Raw genomic sequence first — 26739 nt, 5'->3', positions numbered from 1 at the left:
ACTTCTGAAGCATTTCATCATGAAACACTATTTTATAAAGTCGGTAATGTAGCTCAACTAAGATGGGTAGGTCTCTTCTCTTCCCACGGTACCATAGGAGTTCGAATATGAAATTACTAGTCATAAGTCAAAGCCCTTTTCTACTAAGTTAGACCCCATTGGATCCCTAATTCTTTTCTATATGAACAAAGTATTTTATTTTTTTATTTTTTAAATCTGGGTTCATCTATATATATAAAGCAAAAGGCAGAGAATGGTGAAACATTCAAAATACCAAAAATTGCCCTTGTTTAATGCAAACCTTAAGAATTGAAATTATTAATTAAATGAGGATAATATGGTAAATTCACAATTTTTCGTATTAAAAAAAATTAAAATTAAAAGAAAATTCAGATAATGGATCCTATTTTTATGGAACACAAATATCCATTATCTTTTTTAATTCTAAAATAAATTTAAATTTTTTTTTAAAAAAACCTCTCGCATGCGCGGAAGCGCGTGCAGAGAGGCTAGTTTATATTAAAGCAAGTTATTTACATACACTAAATTTGCAAATACATTTTAGTTTTTTTTTTTTTCTTTTTTGCTTGACGTAACCCTAGTTAATTAACCTGCAAAGCATCCCCTAGAACAGTCTTTGGATCGGTATGCAAAGTTTTATTAGGTTGTTTGTTGTGAGGTTTCTAAACCACTTCACCAAAAATCTAGACTCTGATGAAGGTTTCCCATAGCCCTGTAAGTCTAAAGTTTTCCATAGGTAACCAAACTCCACCAACCAGACACCACCTTCTTTTGGCTCTTGCTTTCCTCCAACCTCCATTTCTCTGGCTCATCTTGTACATTAATTTCAATTTCTTTTTCTCATCCATTTTCAGGCAGAATATTAGCTGAGCTCAAAAAAATTATGGCAACTTGCTTTAAGCAGCAACCGCAGCCAAGCGTGAATAATGGAGATGACTCAGTGATACTCTTTTCAACCTCAAACTCCCCTGAAGAATCCACCAGCCCTGCCTCTTCATTCTACCACTCATCTCCACCACCCCACCATTCCAGCAATAACCCAACTTACAAGCTCACAGTACAAAACCTTTCCCACACTTTTCTCCCAAGTAAGGGTTTTATAACCACTTCATTTTGTCATCTGGTGCAAAAGAAGCCTAAGCCAGTTAGCATTCTCAAATCTGTCTCTTTTTCTGCCACAAGTTCTGAAATTCTTGCCATTGTTGGCCCAAGTGGCACTGGAAAGTCTACCCTTTTAAGAATAGTATCAGGGAGGGTGAAAGATAATGATTTTGATACCAAATGCGTCTCGATCAACGATCATCAGATAACTAGTCCTGCTCAATTGCGAAAGATATGTGGATTTGTTGCACAAGAAGATAATTTGCTTCCTCTGCTCACTGTGAAGGAAACTTTGATGTTTACTGCCAAGTTTAGGCTCAAGGGTATTGGTGCAAAAGAGAGGGAGGATAGGGTAGAGAGGTTAATGCAAGAGCTCCGTCTTGTACATGTCGCAGATAGTTTCGTTGGAGATGAAGAGAACAGAGGGATATCTGGTGGAGAGAGGAAAAGGGTATCAATTGGTGTTGATATGATTCATGATCCACCAATTTTGCTCCTTGATGAGCCAACTTCAGGCCTAGACAGCTCTTCAGCTCTTCAAGTCATTGAGATGCTTTCTACAATGGCCAAATCAAAGCAAAGAACTGTGGTTTTATCAATACACCAACCCAGCTATAGAATTCTCTATCACATCTCTAGCTTTTTGATCCTCTCTCATGGCTCTGTTGTCCATAATGGTAGCATTGAATTACTCGAAGAAACAATAAGCAAATTGGGACTGCAAATTCCAGTGCAACTTAATGCAATAGAATTTTCCATGGAAATAATACAGACACTGGAAGATTCGTATTCGAGAACTGATCAAATATCTGGGACAGAGAACAAAGAACCATACTCCTACTCATCATGGCCAGAAGAAGAAATTGTCAGAGATCAACAAGATAGCAGAAAGATTGGTACATATTATTTTTCTAGTTTGTATGAGATTATGTTTTTGTGCTCAAGATTTTGGAAGATCATTTATAGAACAAAGCAGCTGTTCTTGGCGAGAACAATGCAAGCTCTTGTAGGAGGATTTGGCTTGGCAAGCGTATACATGAAAGTGAGGAAGGATGAAGAAGGAGTAGCAGAGCGGTTGGGCCTCTTTGCTTTCAGTCTCAGTTTTCTCCTCTCTTCTACAGTTGAGGCGCTACCGATATACCTTCAAGAGCGACGTGTTTTAATGAAGGAAGCCTCAAGGGGTGCCTATAGAATCTCCTCTTACATGATTGCCAATACCTTTGTCTTCCTACCCTTCTTGTTTGCAGTGGCAATTCTCTTTTCTGTTCCTGTGTATTGGCTAGTAGGACTCAATCCCTCTATTGCTGCCTTTGCTTTTTTCACTTTCGTGGTTTGGCTCATCATTTTGATGGCTAGTTCTCTGGTGCTCTTTTTGAGTGCAGTCTCTCCTGACTTCATATCAGGAAATTCTCTTATCTGCACAGTTCTTGGAGCCTTCTTTCTCTTCTCTGGCTACTTCATTCCGAAAGAGAGCATACCAAAATACTGGCTCTTCATGTACTATGTTTCTCTTTATAGGTATCCGCTGGACACACTGCTGATAAACGAGTACTGGAGCATTCAAAGCGAGTGTTTCTCTTGGCATCCTCAAGATTACTCCCACTCAAAATGTTTGTTAACAGGCAATGATGTGTTGAAGAGTAGGGGACTTGACAAGGACACCAGATGGATCAATGTGGGGATCATGTTCGGCTTCTTTGTGCTCTATCGTGTGCTTTGTTGGATAATTCTGTCTCGAAGGGCTTCGAAAACAACAATCTAGACAGTTGACTTACAGTATCAGATTGTTAAGGATCTTTTAACTTCCACATTGTGCTCTAAAATTTAAGGCTGGAGGAAGAATATGCAGAAGAATAGAGAGGGAGAAACAAAACATGTACTGTAGTTGTGTTTAATCTTTCTTCCATGCACAAAATAAGATGATTACATGGCTTCATTCAGGCTCTTCAAATCCCTGCATTCATTCCATTACTAAATTTTAAGAAACTTATAACATTATCCCCCTTAATGTGTCTTACAAGTCCTCTTTCGGCTCTATCTGTGAAAAATGTCCACCCACTTTTCTTCTGCAAAAGTTTTAACTCCATTTCAAACATCATTCTCATCCAAACTGATAGAGAAGTAGCTACTGCGTCTAATTAAAATCATATTCAGCTTCAGCTGCTGCTGCAGAGGATTGAGCAACTGATTGTTGCTTCTACGAAGCCTATGAATGTCATAACACGACTACCCCACCCGATCATTATGACATGATAGCCAATCAATTGCAACCAAAAATTTGCAGAATAAATAGTGTTGAAATGAAGACAGTGAAACTATTTATGACACTAGTTTGTAGGTAGGGTGATTACTAACCAAACCAACCACAGTTGTTGTCATATAGAACTATGCCAATATACTCGGAAATCATAAATCAACGTAATATTTTCATTTTTGTTTGTTGTCAGGTGGGGATGAAAACGAGGATGCGTCAGTTTGCCTTTTTGTGTTTGTTTTGGTTAGTTTTGGTTTTTTTTTTGGGTGTGTGTTAAAAATTGGGTTTGGGCTCGATGATGAAAACCGGTGGCAGGGTTTTGAAGCCATGTTTGGTACAATTCGGAATGTTGAAAAGTCAAATTAGTTTTTTTCTGCTCTCCGTTTCAATGATTGCATATAATTTTTAAATGACGGAATTTAGATCTTCATTATTTAATTTTTTTATAATAATTTTAGTATTTGAATTTATATATTTCGAATTTTGTAAATGACAAAAATTACAGTGAAAAATGAATTCCTGCTCAATAAAAATTGTGACATGATGCATATTGTGGTATAAATTAAACTCGGGAATCTCAATCTACAATTATCACGATTTTTCCCTCGTGTTATTTAATAAGTTACAATGTTGACCCAAAAAAAAAAAAAAAAGTTGCCAAACAGTGGAAATATCAATTTCTCATCTTTAATTATCAAATTTTAGCTAAATTCCGAGTTATTTTTCTCCATCCAAACGGAAGGCTATAGTTTGGGCTCCATTGATGGGCCTATATAGGGATCATCATTTGGCCTGAGGGCTGAAAGGACAATGTCAGTCCGGCCGATGGTTAGACCCGCTCTAAGGTTAGGTAGGGCTTAGACTTAGGATTTGAAGCACTCTGCCTACCCATGCCCCATCCTGACTAGGCTCACCCACAACCCAGCCCACCCTAATCTATGCCCGCCTGCCAATGCCAACTGTTTAAAAGATTTAATTGATACACTCCCTAACCTCATTTTATACTTAATCAAAATAATGTAATATGTATGATGAACTAATAAACTTCTAATTTTGTTTACACATGTTATAAATTAAGCTAATTTTTTCAATGTTGTCTAAAATTTTGTACAAACAAGCAATATATACACTATATCTCTTAGTGCCCCTTTTTTGTCAAGTTTAAATTTAATGGTTCAATAAAGAATTTGAAAGCTTATTTAGATTTTATTAATTCTAATGGCACAAATTGCTTTAATTTTCATGATGTCAATCCTAGTTTGAGATAGAAGTAACACATTTTCATAAGATTAATTTTTAGGTATAATATTTTTTAAATATATTGGCTGTTGGTCTAGGTTTAGTATAAGAGTTTGGCTATTATATTTTTGTTTTCTTAAGCTATGTAGTAATCTATACTATTGTTTAAGAGAAGACTCTTTATCCATCACTTTTGACAAAAACTGTGTAACAAAAAGATTTAAAATACTTAGAAATAAAATAAATAAATAAAATTTTGATATAAAAAAAAAACCCGATTAGTTTAGGACCATGGCGGCCTGCCAGGAGAAAAAAAAAAGCCTGTAAAACCAGAGCTCGACCCGAATCCAAAATTTCAAGCCAGCCAGGCCTTGCCTTGCCCAATGATGAACCTTGTGGCGCTCCCTTAAAAAAATGCTTATTTGTGAAGTGTATAAAAACAAAAATATTTTCAAAAATATATACCTACGTGTTTAATCGAATTTTGTAATAAGGTCCACATGTTAATTTTTTTTAATTGTTTACATTAGTTTTTTTTTTTTTCTGAGTGGTGCTAAACGAACCATAAAATTAACTGAGTACACCCTATGATCTAAGTACACTAAAATATTTTAATCAAAATGTAAGATTAACTAAGTACACCATATTTAACTATCAAAAATACCCATGATACACCCTAGTTAAATAAGGTGTACTTAGTTAATTTTATATTTTGATTTAAATATTATAATGTACTTAGATCATAAAGTGTACTTACTTAATTTTAGAGTTCATTTAGCAGCACTCTAAATTAAAGCCCCATTTTATGAAATGAACCCACTGAAACTGAAAGATAGGTCAGAAATATGACCCAGATGATGATTCTTCTTAAATCTTTTTCAACACAAAAGTTTTAATGCTATCAAATGAAGACCGTTTTGATATTTCTACTTTTCTCTTCTCTATGGTATGAATAGAAAAAAGTGATTGAATACAAGACGTATATGATTTGTTCCATACAGGCTTTTATGCGTGTTGAGTTGTTGATAGTAGGACCATATGAGAGGGTGAAAGTGTAAAGAAAAATACAAAAAGGTCTTGACTCTAATTATAATTGACACTTGCAAAGTAGTTGGGCTAGAAAAATATATAAGATTATTGTACGGTACCTATCCGAGATTGGATTAATGTAAGAAGATATAATTTATTTGAAGGAAATTGTTTGTCGTGGTGCCAAGTATGAGAAGGTGACTTCTTTGCTGGATTTGAATGCTTCCAAATTCCAAGTACGAGAGAAGACAGAGGAGGCTGAGATGCATTCACACTGGTATTACCTTTTGAAATCCTACTCAACATGAGAAGTGGAAACCTTAGATTAGTCTGAAAAGACCACGAGATCCACCCAAAAAGTTACAACTCTCTAATCAATCTAAACATGGATTAGGGTTGAATATAGTGAGTAGAGTGTATTTATTAAAATTATATTTGTTTTTATAATTTAATATATCTTTTTTGGTCATTTTATATTAGAATAAATTAATAATTCAATAAATACTTTGATAGTAAGGTGCACTTAATTAATTTTAGGATTCGTTTAGCAACACTCTTTCTTTTTTTGTCTCAATTGTTTACACCGATACTTGTGGGGACCAAATCTCACGTATCATGGCTTAACCTGTAATAACCCAAACCAAAAATTCATAATTAAGGAATATTTTATTTTGCGAAAAGACAATTTCGCCTTCGGAATATTTTATTAAGAAAAAGGTGACTTTTTGATCGAGAAGGAATTTGACAATTCCACTTACACCGTTGCGTAGAGCACGGTGAAATGATTTCATAGACACGTAGTGGGCCCGAATCGGAGTTGTAGCGAGAGAGTTATGGTCAAAAGATTCTCAGTGGCATAACCGTAAATATTTCAAAGTTGGATTTATAAAAACCTGCTCAGCTCTCTCTCTCCTCGCGCCGACCTCCCTCCCTCTCCGCCCCTCCTCCTTCTTCAGCTTGTAACTCCGGCCACCGACCACGGCTGTGGGCGAGGCCGGTACCAAAACGACCGGGAAGACGTCCTCTTCCTTCCCGGACCCTTCCCCGCCGGCGACGTGACCTGCGCTGGCCGGAAATCGCGCCGGAACCGACGATGCTCACCAGATCTTCAAGTCGCTCGTTCTCCCTCAATTCTTCTCCAAATTTGTCGAGTAAGGCACCCGGGACCAGGCAGGCCCGCAAGAGAGACCTTCAGGAGGTCTAGCTAGCTCGGACCAGGAGTGAGTGGACTTTCTTTCATAAATGATTTTATATAAATGAGTTTATATAATGAGTTTTATTATTTGATCTTGAACAAGTTTTATTAATTGTGATTTTTCCTAGTATGCTTTGTGAAGTTACATATCTTATTTATATGCTGCTTAGTCGATATGCTAAAGAGTTACAAAAAGTAGAGTTTGAGATTTACATCAGATAAAATAGCAGCATAGTTTCCGATTTAACAAAAGTCAGCTATTTATCAGATTTTTCAGGAGCTTTCTATGTTCTTATGATAGCAGAGTTCTTGACTTAATAAACATTCAGTTATTCATTATATCTTTCAGAAATATTATAATATTATAATATTATATTTTCTCAGAGTTCTTGATTTAATAAAAATTCAGTTCTTCAGCAGATTTTCCAGAAATGTTATATATTTTAAACCACCGTGAGTACCCATCTATGGTTATTACCCTCAGTTATGCCGATGTCTTGACTTGGTGTCACCGAGACCTGCCAGGATTTGCGGCTCGGATTGACTCGGATTGACTTGGTGTCCCGAGACCTGCCAGGATTTGCGGCTCGGATTGACTTGGTGTCACCGAGACCTGCCAGGATTTGCGGCTCGGATTGACTTGGTGTCCCGAGACCTGCCAGGATTTGCGGCTCGGGTTGACTGTGTGTCACCGAGACCTGCCAGGATTGCGAATCAGGCTGACTACGGTCCCCTGTATCCTGCTAGTTGCGGCTCGGGTTGACTGTGTGTCACCGAGACCTGCCAGCGGATCAGGCTGACTATAGTCCCTTGTATCCTGCCAGTTTGCGGCTCGGATAGACTGTGTGTCGCCGAGACCTGCCAGGGGAATTGACGGAATTACAGGGGTACATCCGAGTGGTAGTTGTAATTGATTGCAGTGCTTTTAAGCAAGGTTTGAGTACATTGCTTTTATGCAAGTTTGAGTACAGTGTTTTTATGCAAGTTTTAAATTTCAGTGCTTTCAGGCAAGTTTTATCTTGAATACGTTTATATATATTTATATAGATATATAAATACCTTGATTTCAGCATGTGAATGCCATGAGTTTAGTATACTTCAAATACAGAGTATATATTCAGTTTTACTTAATTATTCTTACAATGGGGGTTAGTATATTCTTAGGATACTTTATGAACCTTTATTTTTGTCCACTCACATTTTCAAATGTTTTGCGCCCCCAGGCTCTTGCGTGCACAGGAAATCCACCACCGGGCCATCTCGCCTTCCTCGCTTCATTGTTACAAAAGTGTTGGTTGGTAAAAAGGTTCATTCCTCTGTAAACTATTAGAATTGCTCTGATATATTGCCCTAGAGTGAGATTGAAACTTTTGGCTTGTATATTGAAGTGCTGGCAGTTGGTTGTATGGATATTATGCTCGTTCTGACAGGTGAAAATTTGGGATTGAGCAAAGTACAGGGGAGACTCTGCCGAATTTTCGGCAGGAGTCAAGGTTGAAATTTCAATTAGAAGGGCAATTAGGTCAATTGTGCTCGACACTCGCCAAGTGTCGGACACGCACAGGGTTCGACTCGAATTCCAAGGTGGAATTTGGTTCGGGTCCTGTCATAACCCATATGCTACAACTAGAAGACGTGGGATGATCGAACTTCCCTCCCACTAGAAAAGTGCGGAGCGGGGGAAACATGCTCATCTGATCCCATTACCATGAAGTGGAGGACGGGATGCGCTGAGCTAGGGAAGTGGGGCTAAACCCAAGAACTCGAAGCGCTATAATAACCCGCCTAGACCTCCAGCAAAAGAACGAGAAATTCAATTGAACACTAAGAATACGCTGCACAAACACTGACTTGAGCGTCAGAGTGACTTTTGCAGGTACTCACCCCATTTACACCGTTCGACCTTAGGAATGTAATCCGGAGTTCTCTTTCAATCAAAGAAGCCTGCAGGCTTCAGTCAAGAACATGTGGAGGTATTTCTTCTGGATAGCATTCTTCTTGGATCGGTTGAGAGACTTAAGGCACACGGCTCTGAATGGACAGCTAAGGAGTATTGGGACCCGTATGGATAGCTCAAGCACAAAGGAAAAAAAAAAAAAAAAAAGTCGTGAACACCTCGAATTGGTTGAGAGACCAAAGGCGCACGGCTCCAGACGGACAGCTAAGGGGTATTGGGGCCCGAATGGATAGCTCAAGCACAGGAAAAAAAAAAGTTGTGAACACCTCGGATCGGTTAAGAGACCAAAGGCGCACGGCTCCGGATGGACAGCTAAGGGGTATTGGGGCCCGTATGGATAGCTCAAGCGCAAGAAAAGAAAAAGAAAAAAAAAAGTCGTGAACACCTTGGATCGGGTGAGAGGCCAAAGGCGCACAACTCCGGATGGACAACTAAGGGGTATTAGGGCCCGTATGGATAGCTCAAGAGCAAAGAAAAAAAGAAAAGAAAAAAAAAAGGTCGTGAAACACCTTGGAGCAAAGAGAAACCAAGAGGCATGGGACCCACCGGATTGGCAAAAGCTCAAACCCAAGCACACCCCAACTGGGGTTGGGATCGGCTATCAAAGAGAAGCCAAGAGGCATGGGACCCACCAGATTGGTAAAAGCTCAAACCCAAGCAAACCCCGAGCGGGGCTGGGATCGGCTGTCAAAGAGAAACCAAGAGGCATGAGACCCACCAGATCGGCAAAAGCTTAAAATCAGGTGCACCCCAACCCATTTGGGATCGGCTAGGAAAGAGAAAGCAAGGGTCATGGGACTCACCGGATCGACAGAGGCGCAGAAACCCAAAATAAGGAAAAGGGTCCACTTGCACACGGGATTGGCTGTCCGCACTTGGATACTCCACATGGGGATAACAGTCCACAGTTGGAACTTGAAAAACGTGCATGAGAATTCATGTTTGGACATTTCACATGCAAGGTGTGAAAGCAACGTGCATGGGTTGGTGATAGGCCAATGAGAATCATATTTCTAGGTTTGACCAACAAACCTAAGAAGGGAAACGTATGGCTTGTTTGGGCTCAGCCATGAGCCCACCATGACGACATGCGAAGAAAATCCTGCTCCAAAGTCCCACTTAGATCATTTTTTCCCTCTCCACCCGAGAAGCATGTAGAGAGAAAAAAAGGGGGACACTGTGGGGACCAAATCTCACGTATCATGGCTTAACCCATATGCCACAACTAGAAGACATGGGATGATCAAACTTCCCTCCCACTAGAAAAGTGCGGAGCGAGGGAAACACGCTCATCTGATCCCATTACCATGAAGTGGAGGACGGGATGCACAGAGCTAGGGAACTGGGGCTAAACCCAAGAACTCGAAGTGCTATAAAAACTCGGCTAGACCTCCAGCAAAAGGATGAGAAATTCAATTGAACACTAAGAATACGCCGCACAAACACTGACTTGAGCATTGGAGTGACTTTTGCAGGTACTCACCCCATTTCCACCGTTCGACCTCGGGAACGTAATCTGGAGTTCTCTTTCAACCAAGGAAGCGTGCGGTCTTCAGTCAAGAACCTGTGGAGGTATTCTTCTTGAAAGAAATCCTACTCCAACAATACTACTCATACGTACTCATGGTTTAATATTTCCCACAATTGTCGCAATTATCTGCATTAGGATCCACTATTCATATTTCATTGATACGTAAATTAGGCTTAATGTAAGGATCTCTCCATTTATGCCTTAATGTATACATTTTACTTTATAAAATGTAAGCCAAGTACAAAAAAGAAAAAGAAAAAAAAAAGGATTTTCTAGCTCTTTGAAACGAGTGATGATAACTGGCCTTCAACCTGCCCTTGTGGTTAAGTGCACTTGCACTAACTCCTAGTGACTATATTCCACCTATATTATAATATGTGTATAAAATATATCACGTGACTATACTATCATAGTATTTTATAATTCCTTCTTTGAAACGGGTCATGTGTAAAGCTTAAAATATAAATAATATGTCCATTTTCTTTAGAAAGATTGTCATTGCACTTCTAACTATTCTAATACATAAAAAAAGTGTAAAGGAGCGACACATTGCCTTGACCAATTGACTTGACTCACAATTACGTCATTTTATTCATTTAATTTTTGTTCACCACCGAGTATTGCGGTAAAAACGTTCTTTTTGTTTTTTGGTCTGACTGACTCGTCATGGTGTTTTATACATACAATTTTTGTTTTTTTAACTCAACTACACGTACAGTATCCGACTTTTCAAATAGTCTTTTATGCAAGATTCAGTCGGTCAGTATCCGAGTTTTCAAACGTCCCAAAGTGTTCTGTCCGAAAAACAAAAAGAAGAAAAACCTTTCTATAGCAGGCGTTGAAAAAAACCTCCCAACTCTTTCTTCTTCTCTCGCTCCAACTCCAACAGACTCGGAGGAGGAGGGTGTTTTCAGTTAGAAAGTGCCCAGTTTGTACAGGTTAATCTCTTTTCTTCTGCATTCATTTCTCTTTTAAGTTGTTTCTTCAGTTATAAACTTTCTTCAGTTATCTTCCTTTATGTGCTTCTATCTCTCTGTTTTAAGTGTGTCCATTTTATTATTTTTACTTTAGATCTGTTTGTCAAGTTAATAATCCTCTGAATTCTGGCTCAAGTATGACTTTTTCCTTTTATTTTTGGTTGAACTAATGGGATTGTGTAGTTCTGAATTGTTTGATTTAGTTTGTTGATTTTTTTAATTTTTTGTAGTTTTGGAATTAATTCATTTTATTGCTTATTGGCAATGTGGCTCTGGCTCTTCTAACATCAAACCATACCTTGACTTATTAGTTTCTCTCTTGTAATGGTAATGCAGAATAGTCCATTGCTTTTTTCTGGGTTCTGATTGAGCTGTAATGGGTTTAGAGTAAGTGTGACTTTGCTATACTTGTAATTGAGCTGTGAAGTGGTGGAGGATTTTGCTTGGCCAAATTGGTTGCTATTCAAAAGATTTTTGTAGGTAGCAGAAATGACTTCTGTTGAATTTTGAGGATTTACAATCCGTATTCCTAATTGAGTGACACATAAAGATGATTGGGAGAAAAGGCATGGGGCGTGCATCACCAATACTTTTGGTGCTTTTGGCACTTGGGTTTTTCTTTGCATCTTATAATTTGTTAACTGTGGTAATACACAACAAGGCTTCATACTCGGGCCTTTGGGGGGCAGATCGGTTGATAGAGCCCGTGATTCAGAGGCATGGGAACGCGAAGAATTCGAAATATCATGTTGCTCTTACAGCAACTGATGCTCCCTATAGCCAATGGCAGTGTCGGATTATGTATTACTGGTACAAGAAGGTAAAAGACATGCCTGGATCAGATATGGGAAAGTTCACACGAGTTTTGCATTCTGGAAATGCTGACAATTTGATGGAGGAGATTCCAACAGTTGTGGTTGATCCTCTTCCAGGGGGCTTGGATCGGGTGAGAGTTTTTTTGACACTGTTGTTTCAGTTATCTCTGCTTCCTTTTAGATTTATGTAGGTTGGAATTTGCTTCTTCACTTATGCTGTTTCAGTATTTTTTCAATTGATCTCATGAGCTAGTTCTCTCTTCTTCAATTCTCTTTCTATGACAATGATTGATGTAATTTTTAAGGGATTGTTGTTATAGATTGTTTCATCAAAAGTGTATTTAAGAAATGAATCTGCAGATATCAAAATAAAAAGGGTTTAACTAATGTTCATCATGGAGAGAAAGAATGCAAGTAATATCTCATAAAACATGAATTCCCTCTATCACCCCATTTGAAAATAAAATCACAATTATGAGGCTTTTCAATTACATAAATGGTAAGTCAATTGTCATTTGAATAAAAGTCCAGAAATATACCAGACAGATTCATCCTTACAGAAGTGTCATCAATACGAAGAGAAAAAAGAGGAAGGAACTGATGAAAGTTGTAACATCAGGTTGGATTGACATTGTTTTGTAAAAGTGTACTTATGTTGCTGTGCCAACACTTGTACATAGCTTTTTTCCCCCATTTAACTAAAGTGTAGTCATAGATTTATGGGTTGCTAATAACATAGAATTTTCTTTTCTATTGCTTATCATCAAACAGTTTTACTACTCAGTATCAGAGGAACAGATTTATATGCAAAGGAAAATATCAAATGTCAACTATTTTTAACACAATAAACAAATTTAGTTTGGCAGAAGTTGATGTTGAAGCAATCATATGCTTGAAATGTCCCCACATATTGTCAGTCATAGAAGATACATATATGTGATATGAAGCTTGTCTACATACCATTTTATGACATAGGGCTCCTAATTATTAGAATGGAGAATGAAATTAATCTGCTTGTCATCCATATTTGTTTGACGAATAATGGACAAAAGTTATAACAATAACTTTTTTTATTTTATTTTTTATTTTTTTGTATAGTTTAGTTCAAATGCTCTTTGTTATTCATATTGTAGTCATTTTTATTTACTAAAGAATTCTGAGGTTGATAACATTATGATGTAGGACAGCAAGAACAGATAGGAAAAATAAAGAACTCATTTTTGTCTTTTTTGCATAGTTTAGTTCAAATACTCCTTGTTATTCATATCGTAGTCATTTTTATATACTAAAGAATTCTGAGGTTTTTAACATTATGATGTAGGACAGCAAGAACAGATAGGGAAAATAAAGAAGTCACTCTGGCCTTTGGCATCGCACCAAAGGTGTCCAGTAGAGAAATTAGAAAAATTCCGTCATCGCACTGGCCTTCGACGTCACGATGAAGGTGCCTTGGGATCTCTCCAAGTCAACCTGTGCTTCACACACCATCTGGAAATCACAGAACTTTGTGAAGCACAGGTTGACTTGGAGTGATTCGAAGGCACCTTCGTGGTGTGATGCCAAAGGCTGGTGCGATGCCGGCATTTTTTTTATTGTTCTACTGGACACCTTTGGTGCGATGCCAAAGGCCGGATTGAGTTCCTTATTCTTCCTATCTGTTGTTGCTGTCCTACATCACATTAATTAGCTTAACCGGATTCTAATTGAAATGAAAGTTTCTCATGCAAAAAGATGAATTGGTATCCTAAATCTAATTGTACAGGAGATGTATGTTACTGGAGATTACTTGAACATCAAACCCCAGCATATAGTTTATTTTTGCTAATATAAATTATTCTGACTTAAATTTAATGTGTATCCAGGGCTATATTGTCCTAAATAGACCATGGGCTTTTGTGCAATGGCTAGAGAAAACAACAGTCGAGGAAGAGTAAGCTTTTGTTGTTCCTTTTTAACTTCTTGCAAAACTTTCCTCTCTTCATTGATGAAATCAGAAAGCTGGCCTCTATCATGATCAATGCAGATACATTCTAATGGCCGAACCTGACCACATATTTGTAAATCCCTTGCCAAACTTGGCACATGGAAACAGTCCAGCAGGGTATCCATTTTTCTACATTATACCAGCTGAAAATGAGAAAATAATTAGGAAATTTTATCCTGAGGAAAAAGGTCCTGTGACTGATATTGATCCAATTGGCAATTCTCCTGTAATCATAAAGAAGGTAAAATAATTTATTGCTAATGTAACTTTGTATTAATGTGATTATGAATGGTGGAACATTTGTTTTCATAGTGTGATTGTGAATGCACGAGGGTGTGTATGTAGGTGTGCTTTATTCATATCTTCATTGTAGCTATATTTGTCTTGTCATCAGCCTGACCATTTTACTTATTGCTACAAACCATAATTTGAAATGAGAAAATAATTAGGAAAATTCATCCTGAGAAAACAGTCCTGTGACTGATATTAATCAGATTGGCAATTCTTCTTTGAATCATAAAGAAGGTAAAATATTGTATTGCTAATGTAGTTTATGAATTGAGGTGATTATAAATGATGAAACACAGATTCTTAATTATACATTACTATGTGTGCTGCATCTCCATACTTATATATGTATGCATTAGTGCCTATATATACATCAGTACTTGTGCGTCATGTCCATACATGTGTGTCTATATATATATATATGTGTGTGTGTGTGTGTGTGTGTGTGTGTGTGTATGCTTTATACATATCATCCTCGCATCATAATTATAGTTGTGTTGTCCATGAGGCTGACGGTTATTCTTTCACTACAAAATCATACTTTTAAAATGTGTACTGACTAAGTTATCTACGACAGTCCTTGCTGGAGGAAATTGCTCCCACATGGGTGAATGTTTCTTTGAGAATGAAAGATGACCCAGAGACTGATAAGGCCTTTGGATGGGTGCTTGAGATGTGAGTAATAAGCTTCAATTGCTAGTTAATCTCCGTCCAATAGGTTGATTATTTTATATTTGATGTTGGTATCATTTCTCTGCTGAAATAAGGTATGCATATGCTGTAGCATCTGCATTGCATGGAGTGCGGCATATTCTTCGTAAAGACTTCATGCTGCAGGTTTGAATTTGAGTTTTATTCATGGCATTATTATTTTTGTGGTTTTCCACTTTTGCCTCAAGTGATAAAAAGATCTAATATGCTTTAGTTTAAGCGTGCAGCCTCCATGGGATTTGGAAGTTGGAAAGACGTTCATCATCCATTTTACTTACGGATGCGACTATAATTTAAAGGTCTCTCTCTCTCTCTCTCTGCTTTTTTTTAAAATTTTTTTTTTTAAAATTTGTTATGAAAGGCAGTTTGTGACTGCACTTGTTTCATGATCTCTCTTTCTGCATGAATTCGTTTAATTAATATAGTGATCTCTTCTCTTCTGCATGAATTCTTTTAATTACTCTGAATGGCTTTTCTTTTCTAACATTTAGGGTGAACTGACTTATGGCAAGATTGGAGAATGGCGTTTTGACAAGAGATCATATCTTAGTGGTCCTCCACCAAGAAACCTCTCGTTGCCCCCTCCAGGAGTTCCTGAAAGTGTGGTAAGTGTATCACTAATATGTTTTGAGGCATGTTGATTCTGTTTCATTGAGCCTGTGTGCTGAATGCTGAGTAGGCAAGAAAGAAAACATTTTTTTAACAAATATTTTTCAGCTAAATGGCTGCATTAATTGGCTCATCTGTGTCCAAGGCTGCTTTAATTTTTTTATCCTACCCATAAGCATGGTTGTGAACAATGATATCAGAACAAGAAGGTTGAATCAGCTTTGCTTTCGTCTTATTTGTCGTGATTATAAATTGGTCTCAGTAATTGAGGCCAATGGAATTAGAAAAAATAAACAGAGAGAGCCATAACGCCATGAGATGGTGTCTGTACGAGTCATTCATCATCCAATCATCCAATACTTAGTTTGTCTTGGATGTGAAGGCAAATTATGTAAAACAGACACTCTCTCTCCAGTTAATTGATGTTACACTGATCCTCTCTCTCCAATTGATAGATGTTGCACTGATCTTGTTTGCAGATAAGGCTCGTGAAAATGGTTAATGAGGCTACAGCAAACATTCCTGGGTGGAACACATTAACTAGTGGGTGAGATGAAAAGTAAGATATAAGCCCATCAATTCTTCTCTTGCTTACTGGTAATTTAAAGCCTGTCAGGGAGTTCTGTCGATACGGAATTTAACATAGCAAAAGAATGTTATAGGTAGAAAAGGAATGTCTTGATGAGTCAAAAAGGATCTTTTGTTGTTGATGCTCTTTTACATACAGCCATGAAGGCTACTAAATTCTTTTGTATACGTTCACATGTTGGAATTACTTGCACTTAATTGAAAGTTTTCAACTAAGATTTTGGAGCCCTAGCTAATCAGAAATTAGTAATAAAGAACGTTTACTTTTCTGAGATGTTCGTAATTGTGAGTAACAGTCTATAAAGTGCTGATAGTTTCCCTACAACAGAAAGCTTAAGATAGTATCAGCTACTGTTCCCTTAACGAAAAGCTTAAAGTCCTGATAGCACTTCAGAATTTTGTATTCAAATTGATTACTCCAAATTCTCGTAATCTATGTGATCAACTTGAGTGGTTAAGAAGGGGATTAAACTGTACTTAAGACTGGAATTTTATTTATTTTTTCCTGCCCTGATACGAAAACACGGTTTAAGAACTTGTCTTTTAGCCTTTGTTTAATCAAATATGCATGTAAAAAAATTTCCAAGTTGAGATGGGAAAAATAAATTGATACACAAGCCCGCAAAATGAAGTATATAAACATCATGAAATGCTAAACTTTCATTAGATAATTAAATTTCTTTCCTTGGATTTGTATAGATATAGGAAAAGATGACTGCTCTTTTACATATGCACCTGAGGATCCACTACCAGTTTTCATTTCATCTATTTATGGTGTCTGGTTAACTATGGGTGATGGTCTTGTAGTAAGGGAGGGCCTCATCTGGACAATCTGTTCCTCACTAACTCCCATTCTCTTAGCATAAAGCCCCGCCTCGAAGAATCGTTTAACTGCATCATCGGCGTATTCCTTACCATCCTTGACGGTCATCTCCTTCCCTGTCTTTTTTGGGTAGCTTGTAAATATGTTATCTCCTTTTAGAACTGCCGCGAGTTGCGTCATCTCCTGCTGAAATTCAGTAAGCTTAGCATCTTCTTTAGGCTCACTTGTTCTTATCTTGACTGGCGTTGGTAGTTGCTCTGCTCAAAATTGCAAGCAATTGAGACAAACATAAGACACGCTATGCATTTGCCATCCTAATGCATTAATATTACATATAATCTTTTCCAGTTGATTAGAGAGTGGAATGTGACTAACCTGGGCAATCAGTTCTGGGTTCTGTCCGTGTTTGAACAATGCCTTCAAAGGTACCAGCCCATTCATCCCTCTTTGTCAAGGGTGCAGATAGGTTGAAGATCTTCCTAACTGTTGCTGGAATGGATGAGTGTTCAAATTCCGAAGTTGGAAATGGTGATCCGTTGGGTCCATGAAGGACTGCATAATTGATTCATTGTCATTGTCAATGGAGAAAATATGCTATTAACCATAGGTTTTTAGAAAGTTCTATACAGTTAGCCATGCAGGTTTCAAATTATTCTATTCTTGCTAGAAATCAAAGCTAATGAGCATTTGTTGCTACGAAACTATTGACTGAATTTGGACGACAATGTAAACAGAGAGAAGTTTAGCTATTTTTATCTCGGCACTAACCAGCAAAATAAGGCAATCTATTAGGTTCCTGCAAAAATGCTTCAAACACTTGAGGTATTAAACAGTTCAAGAGATTTTATTAGTTGGTTTATTTTGAAGGTATACCTTTTCCTACAACTTGGCATACTTTACTTTCCTCAAGAGTTTTATGTCAGTTAGTAGGACTTTATCTCCTAGCTTTTGTGTGGTGGTGTGCTTGCCTATAACTTATCCCCAATTAACAATTTCAACAAACTCCTATCACTTTATGCAGAATTTTAGTTAAAAACAAAAATAGAAAATCTCAAACATTGATCACACCCCACATTTTAATTTCATCATATGGAGAAAAACTTACCTATAACGGGGATATCACTGTGGCGTTATCCTAAGCCAATTACACATTGCCACGTATTTTAACTTTCCGATATGATACATGCATGATAGGCTTGGGATACTGACACGATGGCATTCCCGATACATGTAAGTTCTTCTCCCATCATATGGCTAAATCATCAACCAAACTACTTGTTGGTTGAGATAAGAAACGAAGACAGCCAATCTCTTTATTGTTTTGTTGGTATGCTTGACAAGCATTAACGAAAGAATCCATACGAGTAGGTCCTCTTTTCCCAAAAGCAGTGTGAAATAGGAAGCAAATTCTTTGTGGCTTGCGTATATGTGGAAGCAAGCCAGCCATCAATGTTATCAAGAGAAGATATTTCTATCTAGATTCCCTTCGACATATGGTTATGGGACAGCAATACCGACAAATTCAGGCTGTGGCAAATTAGGTAGTGTGAAATCAGCAGCTTATGTCGTTCTATTTAACCAAGTTTATCAACCTAACATAATCCTAAATAGTTTGAGTACAAATAATGCATTATGTATGAAATTGTATAACACGACAAAAATCTAACATCATAAGAGACAACTTAAGATTTTAACATGATCGCGTAACTTTGTGAGTGAAACAACATTTCTTAAATCACATCATGCACAAAGTGTGTAATTACCAAATTACCCTCTTAAGATTAAAATGACATTGTTGACTTTTCATACCATCTATTTTATAAGGTGGGATAAAAGGGTTATCAAAGTGCATTTTGAACTATTCTATGAGTTGATATTGTGCTAATACAAATTCTAAATGCTTAATCCTAAACTTTAAACCCTAAGCTTCATATTAGCATTAGAAAATTTAAGCAGATTCAATCATATAATTGTAATTAGCAGAAAGTTGGAAATCAAGGAGCTAGCATTAGTACTCACCGGTACCCTTCTCAATCCAGGGTGAGACCATGATCGTCGGAACCCTAACTCCCAACCGGTCGAACTGAAACAAGAAAGGCTCCGGCCCCACGATCCCATCGGGGCTAGGGACTCCATGTACCGGCGTAGCTACATGATCATAGAACCCTCCATGTTCATCATAAGTGATGATCAACAAGGTGTCGTTCCACTGAGGGCTCGCCCTCAGTGTCTCGTACACTTCCTTGACAAACATCTGCCCTTGGAACACGTCGTGCGAGGGATGATCATCATTTGCCGGGGCAATCTTGACGTCAAAGTACCTCTGTTCTACGACAGTGTAGCCTGGCAGCTTCCCTTGCTTTGCATGGCTCTTGAAGGTGTCATACATGTGGAACTTGCTTATGTACTTGAGCTTCCTCAAGTTCCTATAGAAGAGTGTGGCCGGAATGTTTTGGTAGTATATTCCAAAGGATATTCCGGCGTCGTCCACGTTTTCGAAGATGGTTCTTTGCGGGTAGCCCTTGGCTAGAAGGGCTGGGATGTTGCTTGTTGCACCAGCTGATGTCCCTGAATGCACGTAGAGGCGATTCGGCTGTGTTGAGGATGGCACCGAGGCAAACCACCTAACGCATACACAAAATTCTTGATGTTTTTTGTTTGGGACAGTAAAAAAAAAAAAAAAGTAGGGGTAAAAAAGTAAAACAGTAAAAAAAGTAAAAAAGACAGTGTCAGAAGTCGTAGTCTAACAACCCATACAAGTGTCAACCGCAATTATTGCATGGCAGGTTGGCAGCAGCAAAGGAAGAGGTAAGAGATTAAAATTCAGAATAATCTTGAAAGCTTTAAGAAAGAAAATGAAAAAAAATACAAAAGAGGAAGCAAGAATCTCTTGTTTTTTTAACAGCTATGAATAATTTGGGAGTACAAACAAAATGATACTTTGAAGCTAAGCATTCCTTCTCTCTCGCATTCATTCCCAAAAGCTTTCTCCCTCTTAATTTTAATACATTTTTAAGAAAAATTCATTCATATACAACAAAACTTCCGTATTTGTATTAACCCTATTTGGTTGGCTTGAATTATGAATACAATCTATCGTTTATTTATTTATTTATAATAATAAAAATTATGCATTTCTTAATTAATCAGTTAAGATTAAGTTTAATGAAAAAGCAAAAAGAATTAGTACCTGTCACAGACTGCAAATTCAGAGACAAGAGTTTTATAGACAGCAACCATATCCGGGTTGAAGCCATTCATAACATCTTGAGACATGTTGGTGGTGTTGTCCATGGAGAAAGCCTGCTGGGCAAAGCCATTCATGGGAGGCGGGTCAGCTGAGGTGTTATCTGAGCCGAAGATTTGCTCTCTGATGGCCTGAAATGAGTGGCCAGGATCAGGGTCCACATAGTGAGACTCATTCTTGAAGAAGAAGCGCTTGGAGTTTGGATCAGTTGTGGACAAAGGGTTGGCCTCAGAGCCATCCACACCGTTGATTTCTGGATTGATTCTCTTCATCCAACCCAGCATGTGGTCAAATGACCTGTTCTCCATCACAATTACAACAATGGTTTTGATGGGATTGGCATGGATTGGACTGTGAAGGGCTATGAGCATCAAAAACAGGACTGAAATGGTGGTGCTAGTACCCATTGGATTAACGGAATGGGATTAGATTGGACTGAAGGACTCTGTAGATTTCTGGTGACCAATTTTACTGTTGCATGGCGCAAAAAGAGAGAGAAAGATAGAGATAGAGTGAGAGAGGTTTTGGGTTATGTGGGTTCTTATTTATAGGCAAATTTTCAGTTTCCAAAGTAGAAGTTAGCCCGTGAGCACCTAGTGAGGTGGTCAGTGCCAGTGGGGCGGTGCATTTAAGTAATTAGCCAGCAGGATATGAGATGAGACCACAAGCTTTTGCATTTTCAAAGGGGCTTTGATAAGAACTTCTTTATTTCTGCCGTCTAGATATACAGATTTTATTCCTTTTTCTTCCTTTTTTTTTTCCTGGTGCCAGGGTCAGTGTGAGATTTCCAATTTATAAATCTTCATTAATGGTTATGGTTATGGTTATGGTTATGGTTATGAGTGGTATTTGCTTATAAGAAAAGAAAAAAAGTAATTTTAGAAAGATTTTTGTGTGTGTGTGTACTGTATCGTATTTGAGTATTACATGATGCGTATTTGTTTATACCATATTTGAGTACCACATGATGAGGGGAAAAGTATTGTTAGTAATTTGTTAGCTATGATGCAAGACACAAAAAATATAAGTGAACAACATTTTGTTCACATAAATTTAATTTATCCTTTTCCTTTTGATAGGAAAAACATTTTGTTCACATGAATTGCTGAGAGGAGTCATAAATCCTTCTTTAAAAATCTAGGAAAACAATGACTTGTGGTCTGCTTTCATTTCTAATTTTTTATGGTGGGGCGACGCCATTTAATATTTTTGTTCTGGTCAAACATATCCATTTAATACAATTATGGAAAAGGAAATCTTTTATTTATTTATTATATACAAGCAATATTGAAGGAGAAGACCTTCGTTTGGTTCATGAAAAATGAGGCTTGGGGATGGAAAATCAATTGCTTTCTCATGTTTGTTAAGTTCAGACATGGAAAATGGTTACCTTGCACATGGGAAAGTAAGGGGGAAAGTGAAACCCTCCTCCCCCTTGGTTTTGTTTTCCCTCTTCATGGAAACGTTTGGGAAAATGAACCAACATTAAATGCTATTTTTCATTACCATTTTGTCCCCATTAAGAATTTATAATTACAATATATCATTAATGACATGTTTACTAATCCATAATTGGAGTAGGAGAAATTGAATTGAGGAGGAGTTGGATTAACGAGAATTAGATTCCGGATTCCTATTGAAGTTGTTTACTAAACTATATGGATTGAGGGAAGTTAGATTCCGGATTCCTATTGAAGTTGTTTACTAAACCATATGGAATTGAGATAAGAGTGGTGCTAATTACTAAAATGTCTTTGTTGTTGGGTTAAAGTATATGGCAAATTTTAAAATTGTGTGAGGATATAATAGGTAAAAAAAATAAATTCCTAATGAGTTAGTTCTCTAGGAATTAAAATACCACCTCCCACCTAAAAATTGAATTCCTTCAAATTCAGGAATTCAATTCTTAATTTTGTGTAGGCCCTGCTTACTTTTCAATTTCTTGATGTGAAGTAAACTCAGGAATCCTCCATAGGTGGAATTCAATTCCTAATGAGAATTCCAATTCATGATTAGTAAAAACACCATAAATGCATTTTTTTTATTTGATTTAATATTGGTATAATTGGAAAATTATACAAACTTTGTTTTCCATTCATATTCAAAACAAACATGAGAAATGAAATAAAGTGATATCTCTCGGTTACTTTCCTAGCATTACCAAACATGGAAAATGACTTCCATTTCCCATCTATTGGAAAATGACATGGAAAATGATTTACCCTCAAATTCATTCCGTGAACCAAACGAGACCCAGATGTATAGGTCAATGCTATTAACCACTCAATTACAAGCCCCCTTGCAAGGAAAAGGAAATCATCTTTGAATTCAGGTTATGTTGGAGGAGGAGGAATTCAAATATATTTAGCGACTTAAGCTACAAGCCCCAAACCCCAAAAAAATCATTCATGTGCCTAAGATTTACCCTTTTTCTTTCAAAGCAATGAAAAGTACAGACCCTCTAACTTTTCTTATGTGCAGTTCAATAGGATAGGCAGGTTCAAATGTGCACGGTCACAAATAATAAGTGCATATCTGCCGTCCTCTAATTTACTGTTCAATATGATCAGAATCTCTTTTAGTTAGTGACACTTTTGGTTAGAAAAATAGATACATAAAAAATTGTTTAATTACTCATTGATTATCATTATCATTTCAATTTTATCAACCATGGTGTGTTTATTTTCACACTTCCCATGGCCAAATGATTACAGATTGGCTGATTGTTTACAAAGATAATCCCTAAAAAATGACTTTGAAATAAAATAATTTCAATCATTAGGTCATAGGCTAGGATGACCAAGGGGAGGATGTTTATATGATCAAAGGATCATAAGGGTCGTATTCGACCAAAAAAGGAGATCATTAGGTCGTATTCAACCCAAACCAAAAGGATAGAATGTTTACACTTCTCCAAAGATGTAGACACCCTCTTGACATCTTACCTCGATGTCACTCTATTTCTCTATCAGAAGTCTTTGACATTAGTTTCTATTTTGAAGTAGAAATTTTGGACAAAGTGCATCCAAAATTAAGTCCACAAGAATAATATTTTTAACTAGAAAACTAACCCTGCACGAAATCTAGACTGGAAACTTTTCTTTACCAAGATATTGAATATGTGGATAATGTTCTCCCCACACTTCTGACATAGTTTACATTGTCAATGGTTCATATTGAGATTCTAGTAGTAACATATAGCACATGTGGGTGTTGGTAAGATTACATTTTCATACCCAGATGTGTGTGCCCCAACACACCTTTCTTTGTATCAATATGATACACTTGTCAAGTTTTCGGATTCACTCCACAATACTTTCATCATCTGAACACTTTTTGAAAACAATTTTAAAATGTTTTAATTTTCAGTTTTGATTTTCATTTTTTCTTCTTGCCCACCTTTTTTATTCACCAATTCAAAATCACAACACGTGTACTGCACTCCAATCCCAAAACTTAGTGTTTGAAACTTCTCAACTTGACTTTAGGGGTGGACATCAAGACCGAAAAACTGAACCGAAACGAATTAGAAAACACTGTCAAAAACTGAGTTGACTAAAAAGTTAATAAACTTGCACTACACCAAACTGGACCAGTCCCAATTGATTTCGGTCTCGATTTTACACCTCCAAACACCAGACTGGACCAAATCGGGCAGGTGAGATTTGATATATATATATATATATATATAGTCCCGTTTTATTGAGGACTCTCTCAAATAATTTTATTTGAGGGACACCATTTAGGATTCCCTACAATTTTTTCTTCAATGATCCAAACAATCTATTGTTTAAGTCTACATTCATAGATCATCCTTGCAAAAAAAATAAAGAAGAACAAATCGGAAACCATTTCGATATCCAATTGTGTCTTACAAAATCAATGAACACGGTGTTTCAAGAAAGTACTAAAATTTCAATAATTCAATTGAGTGGTCAAATGATATCAATTCAAATGATTTTTTGTAGAGATGATCATTGAATGAATATCTACAAAATAGACGGTTCGGATAAGTGAAATACAATACGGAGTGGACCCTACAAGAGTATCTCTCAAATAAGCTTATTTAAAAAATCTCTCTCTTCAACCAATTCTCTCTCTCTCATCTTTTTCTTTTGTTTATTTAATATATATTTATTTATTTATTTATTGCTAACTAGAAATAGCTTCTTCTTTTCTCTGTCCATTAAAGCCTGGAGACTATATGTATTCAGTGACATTTCTTAAATAGGTTGATTAGGGAAATAATATATTGTAGTTGAGTTTCGTGCTCTCGCATATGTTTTACTTTAGATATTGTTAATCGGTTCACAACTGGAAACCGATTTTATGTTGTAACAGAACCGCACCGACGGTTTCTCTAATTATTTTGGGAAAAACCGCATCGCACCGGAAAAAGATTACAGTTCTGGTTTTGATTCCAAGGAGAAACAGCACCGAACCTCACTGCGCCCACCCCTAATTGAACTCATCCGCTGGACTCTTGCGTTCGAACATATCTGATCCCAGTCCTGAAAACTCTAGACATAAATTTCACCCAAAAAGATTCACTGGAAAAAAAGGTATAATCTTTTTTGTAATGTGAACTTTTATTTAATGAGCTCAAATTCACAATTAGGCCCCAATAAAAACTTTATTTACAAGTTCTAAATAGGCGTTACTTGAAAGTTTCATTATAATTGAACTAAGTTAAAAGTAAAATTATGATATGGGACTGGCTGCCTTGAGCAAGCGAATCCACTTGTTACCCCTCGATCACCACGTAGAACCATCCTATCATAAAACTGAGTTATTTCCCTTGTACTTGTTGAGGGCTTTTCTTCCTAGCCGTTTTGTGCTAGGATTTTGTCTCCCTTGTGTTTTGCAAGGTTTGACTCACCTGTAATTGTGCTAGGGTTTTCCTACCAACCCTTTTGGTTGGATATTTGTAGATTTGTGTAATATCTTTCTTTTGCCTTTGTTGTGCTGTTCTTGCACTTTTAGGATTGATGAGGTGGATCTCCATTAGATCTATGTGGTGAAGGGTGGAGCTGATTGATCTTGTGGATCTAATATTAATTGGTGCTTTGGGTTAGGGGTTTTTGGGAGATGCTGAGACCATGTGTCCTGGAAGAAGTTGAGTAGGATTTTCTTTTCCACTTGTACGTGTTTCCTATCCCCGAATTCCAAGCCGGTAGAGAGTTCTCATCTCTCACGTGATCTTCCTACATCACCGACTGCAATAGTTTTATGTATCCTCTTCCGTTTTTTAGTTAATGGTGAGCTTGTTTTCAAGATGTAATGACCCAAACCTAAAATTCATATTTAATTCGTAATTTATTACGCGAAAAGACAATTTTGCCCTTGGAATAAATTATGAACGAAAAGTTGACTTTTTGACCGAAAAGGAATTTGACCATTTCACATACACCATTGCGTAGAGCACGACGACACGAGTTCGTAGACACGAAGTGAACTCGAATCAGAGTTTTAACGAAGAAAATACGATTAAAATATCATGAGGGGCAAAATAGTAAATTGGAAAATCAAAATTTTTATAAAAACCTCAGCTCTCTCTCTCTCTCTTTCTCTCTCCCTGCGCCCTCCTCCTCCCTCTCTGTTTTCTTTCTCTCCCTCCCGTCGCCCTCCACTTGTTAGAGCCGCCACCACCGGCCATCCCAAGCCGCAAGACCGGAGCCAAAACGACCGGCGTCGCGCCGCCACCACACCCAGCCCAGCCCGCTGCCAGCCGCTGCCGTCAGCCGCCGGAAACGGTGAAAAACGAGTCGGTTTTGTCAAAACTTCCAACCGTTCGTTCTCCTTCAATTCTCCTCCAAATTTGTCGAGTAAGGTATGGATTTCTACCTATTTTCCGTGCTCTAGCTGATGGTTGGGTAGGTTTGCATCGAATTGGACCGTAGCTAGCTCAGTTTTCAAATTGAAATTCGGCCGGTTTTCGGCCTCCGTGTTCGGCCACTTCCGGTCAGTTTTTGGGGTTGGTCCAAGAACAAAAGTGGTTCCAAATATGGTGTTATACCTAGGATAGGAGTTTGGAGCCTTGATTTTGAGATTATCCGGCGATGCGTTATCGCTTTGGACACCCATCGCTGCCGGCGCGTGCGGCGGCGCGTGGGCGAGGGTGGTGCCGTGACACTGTGTTCTGATGCGATCCTTAGGTTGTCACGAGCGCATAGGAATTCGCGGATCTCAATTTGGATACCATTTGAGCCTCGAACGGATTTTCCATATTGTGCTATTATCGGGTTCAATACTGTTGAGCCGTTGGATCGTCGTCCATTTTAAATATGTTACTCTAGATAATTTTAGAAACGTGTAGGATTCGACGGATTGTGAATCGGGGTCCCGGATACTCCGAAATCGCGAACCCTGG

At 37.6% G+C, this 26739-nt stretch overlaps 3 protein-coding genes across 3 annotated transcripts; 2 read left to right on the top strand and 1 right to left on the bottom strand.

Moving 5' to 3' along the window:
• Positions 497–3069, top strand: LOC18780039 (ABC transporter G family member 23). The gene has a single exon (XM_007212848.2). The coding sequence runs from the start codon at positions 905–907 to the stop codon at positions 2882–2884; it is 1980 nt and encodes a 659-aa protein (XP_007212910.1). The 5' UTR covers positions 497–904; the 3' UTR covers positions 2885–3069.
• On the top strand, positions 11076–16566 carry LOC18780658 (hydroxyproline O-arabinosyltransferase 3). Its single transcript, XM_007213228.2, has 9 exons — positions 11076–11265; positions 11641–12250; positions 13982–14049; positions 14143–14344; positions 14969–15066; positions 15159–15228; positions 15330–15401; positions 15594–15707; positions 16191–16566. Exons 2-9 carry the CDS (start codon positions 11855–11857, stop codon positions 16260–16262), a joined length of 1092 nt encoding a protein of 363 aa, XP_007213290.2. The 5' UTR covers positions 11076–11265; positions 11641–11854; the 3' UTR covers positions 16263–16566.
• Positions 16927–21139, bottom strand: LOC18781249 (non-specific phospholipase C2). The gene is given in 5 exon segments (XM_007213862.2): positions 16927–17115; positions 17117–17379; positions 17498–17674; positions 19142–19746; positions 20313–21139. Coding segments are annotated over 5 exon segments (1539 nt in total). The 5' UTR covers positions 20777–21139; the 3' UTR covers positions 16927–17085.

The sequence above is a fragment of the Prunus persica genome, chromosome G4, assembly GCF_000346465.2.
Source record: "Prunus persica cultivar Lovell chromosome G4, Prunus_persica_NCBIv2, whole genome shotgun sequence".
Classification (NCBI taxonomy): Eukaryota; Viridiplantae; Streptophyta; class Magnoliopsida; order Rosales; family Rosaceae; genus Prunus; species Prunus persica.
Note: the sequence above shows the minus strand (reverse complement) of the source record. Positions and strands in the feature narration are given on the sequence as shown.

Excerpts from the sequence above, each read along its gene's own strand:
- LOC18780039 (XM_007212848.2), top strand. The coding sequence starts at position 905 with ATGGCAACTTGCTTTAAGCAGCAACCGCAGCCAAGCGTGAATAATGGA.
- LOC18780658 (XM_007213228.2), top strand. The coding sequence starts at position 11,855 with ATGATTGGGAGAAAAGGCATGGGGCGTGCATCACCAATACTTTTGGTG. Across the intron at positions 14,345-14,968 it reads CTCCTGTAATCATAAAGAAG|TCCTTGCTGGAGGAAATTGC; the intron begins GTAAAATAATTT and ends TATCTACGACAG. Across the intron at positions 15,708-16,190 it reads CAGGAGTTCCTGAAAGTGTG|ATAAGGCTCGTGAAAATGGT; the intron begins GTAAGTGTATCA and ends TCTTGTTTGCAG.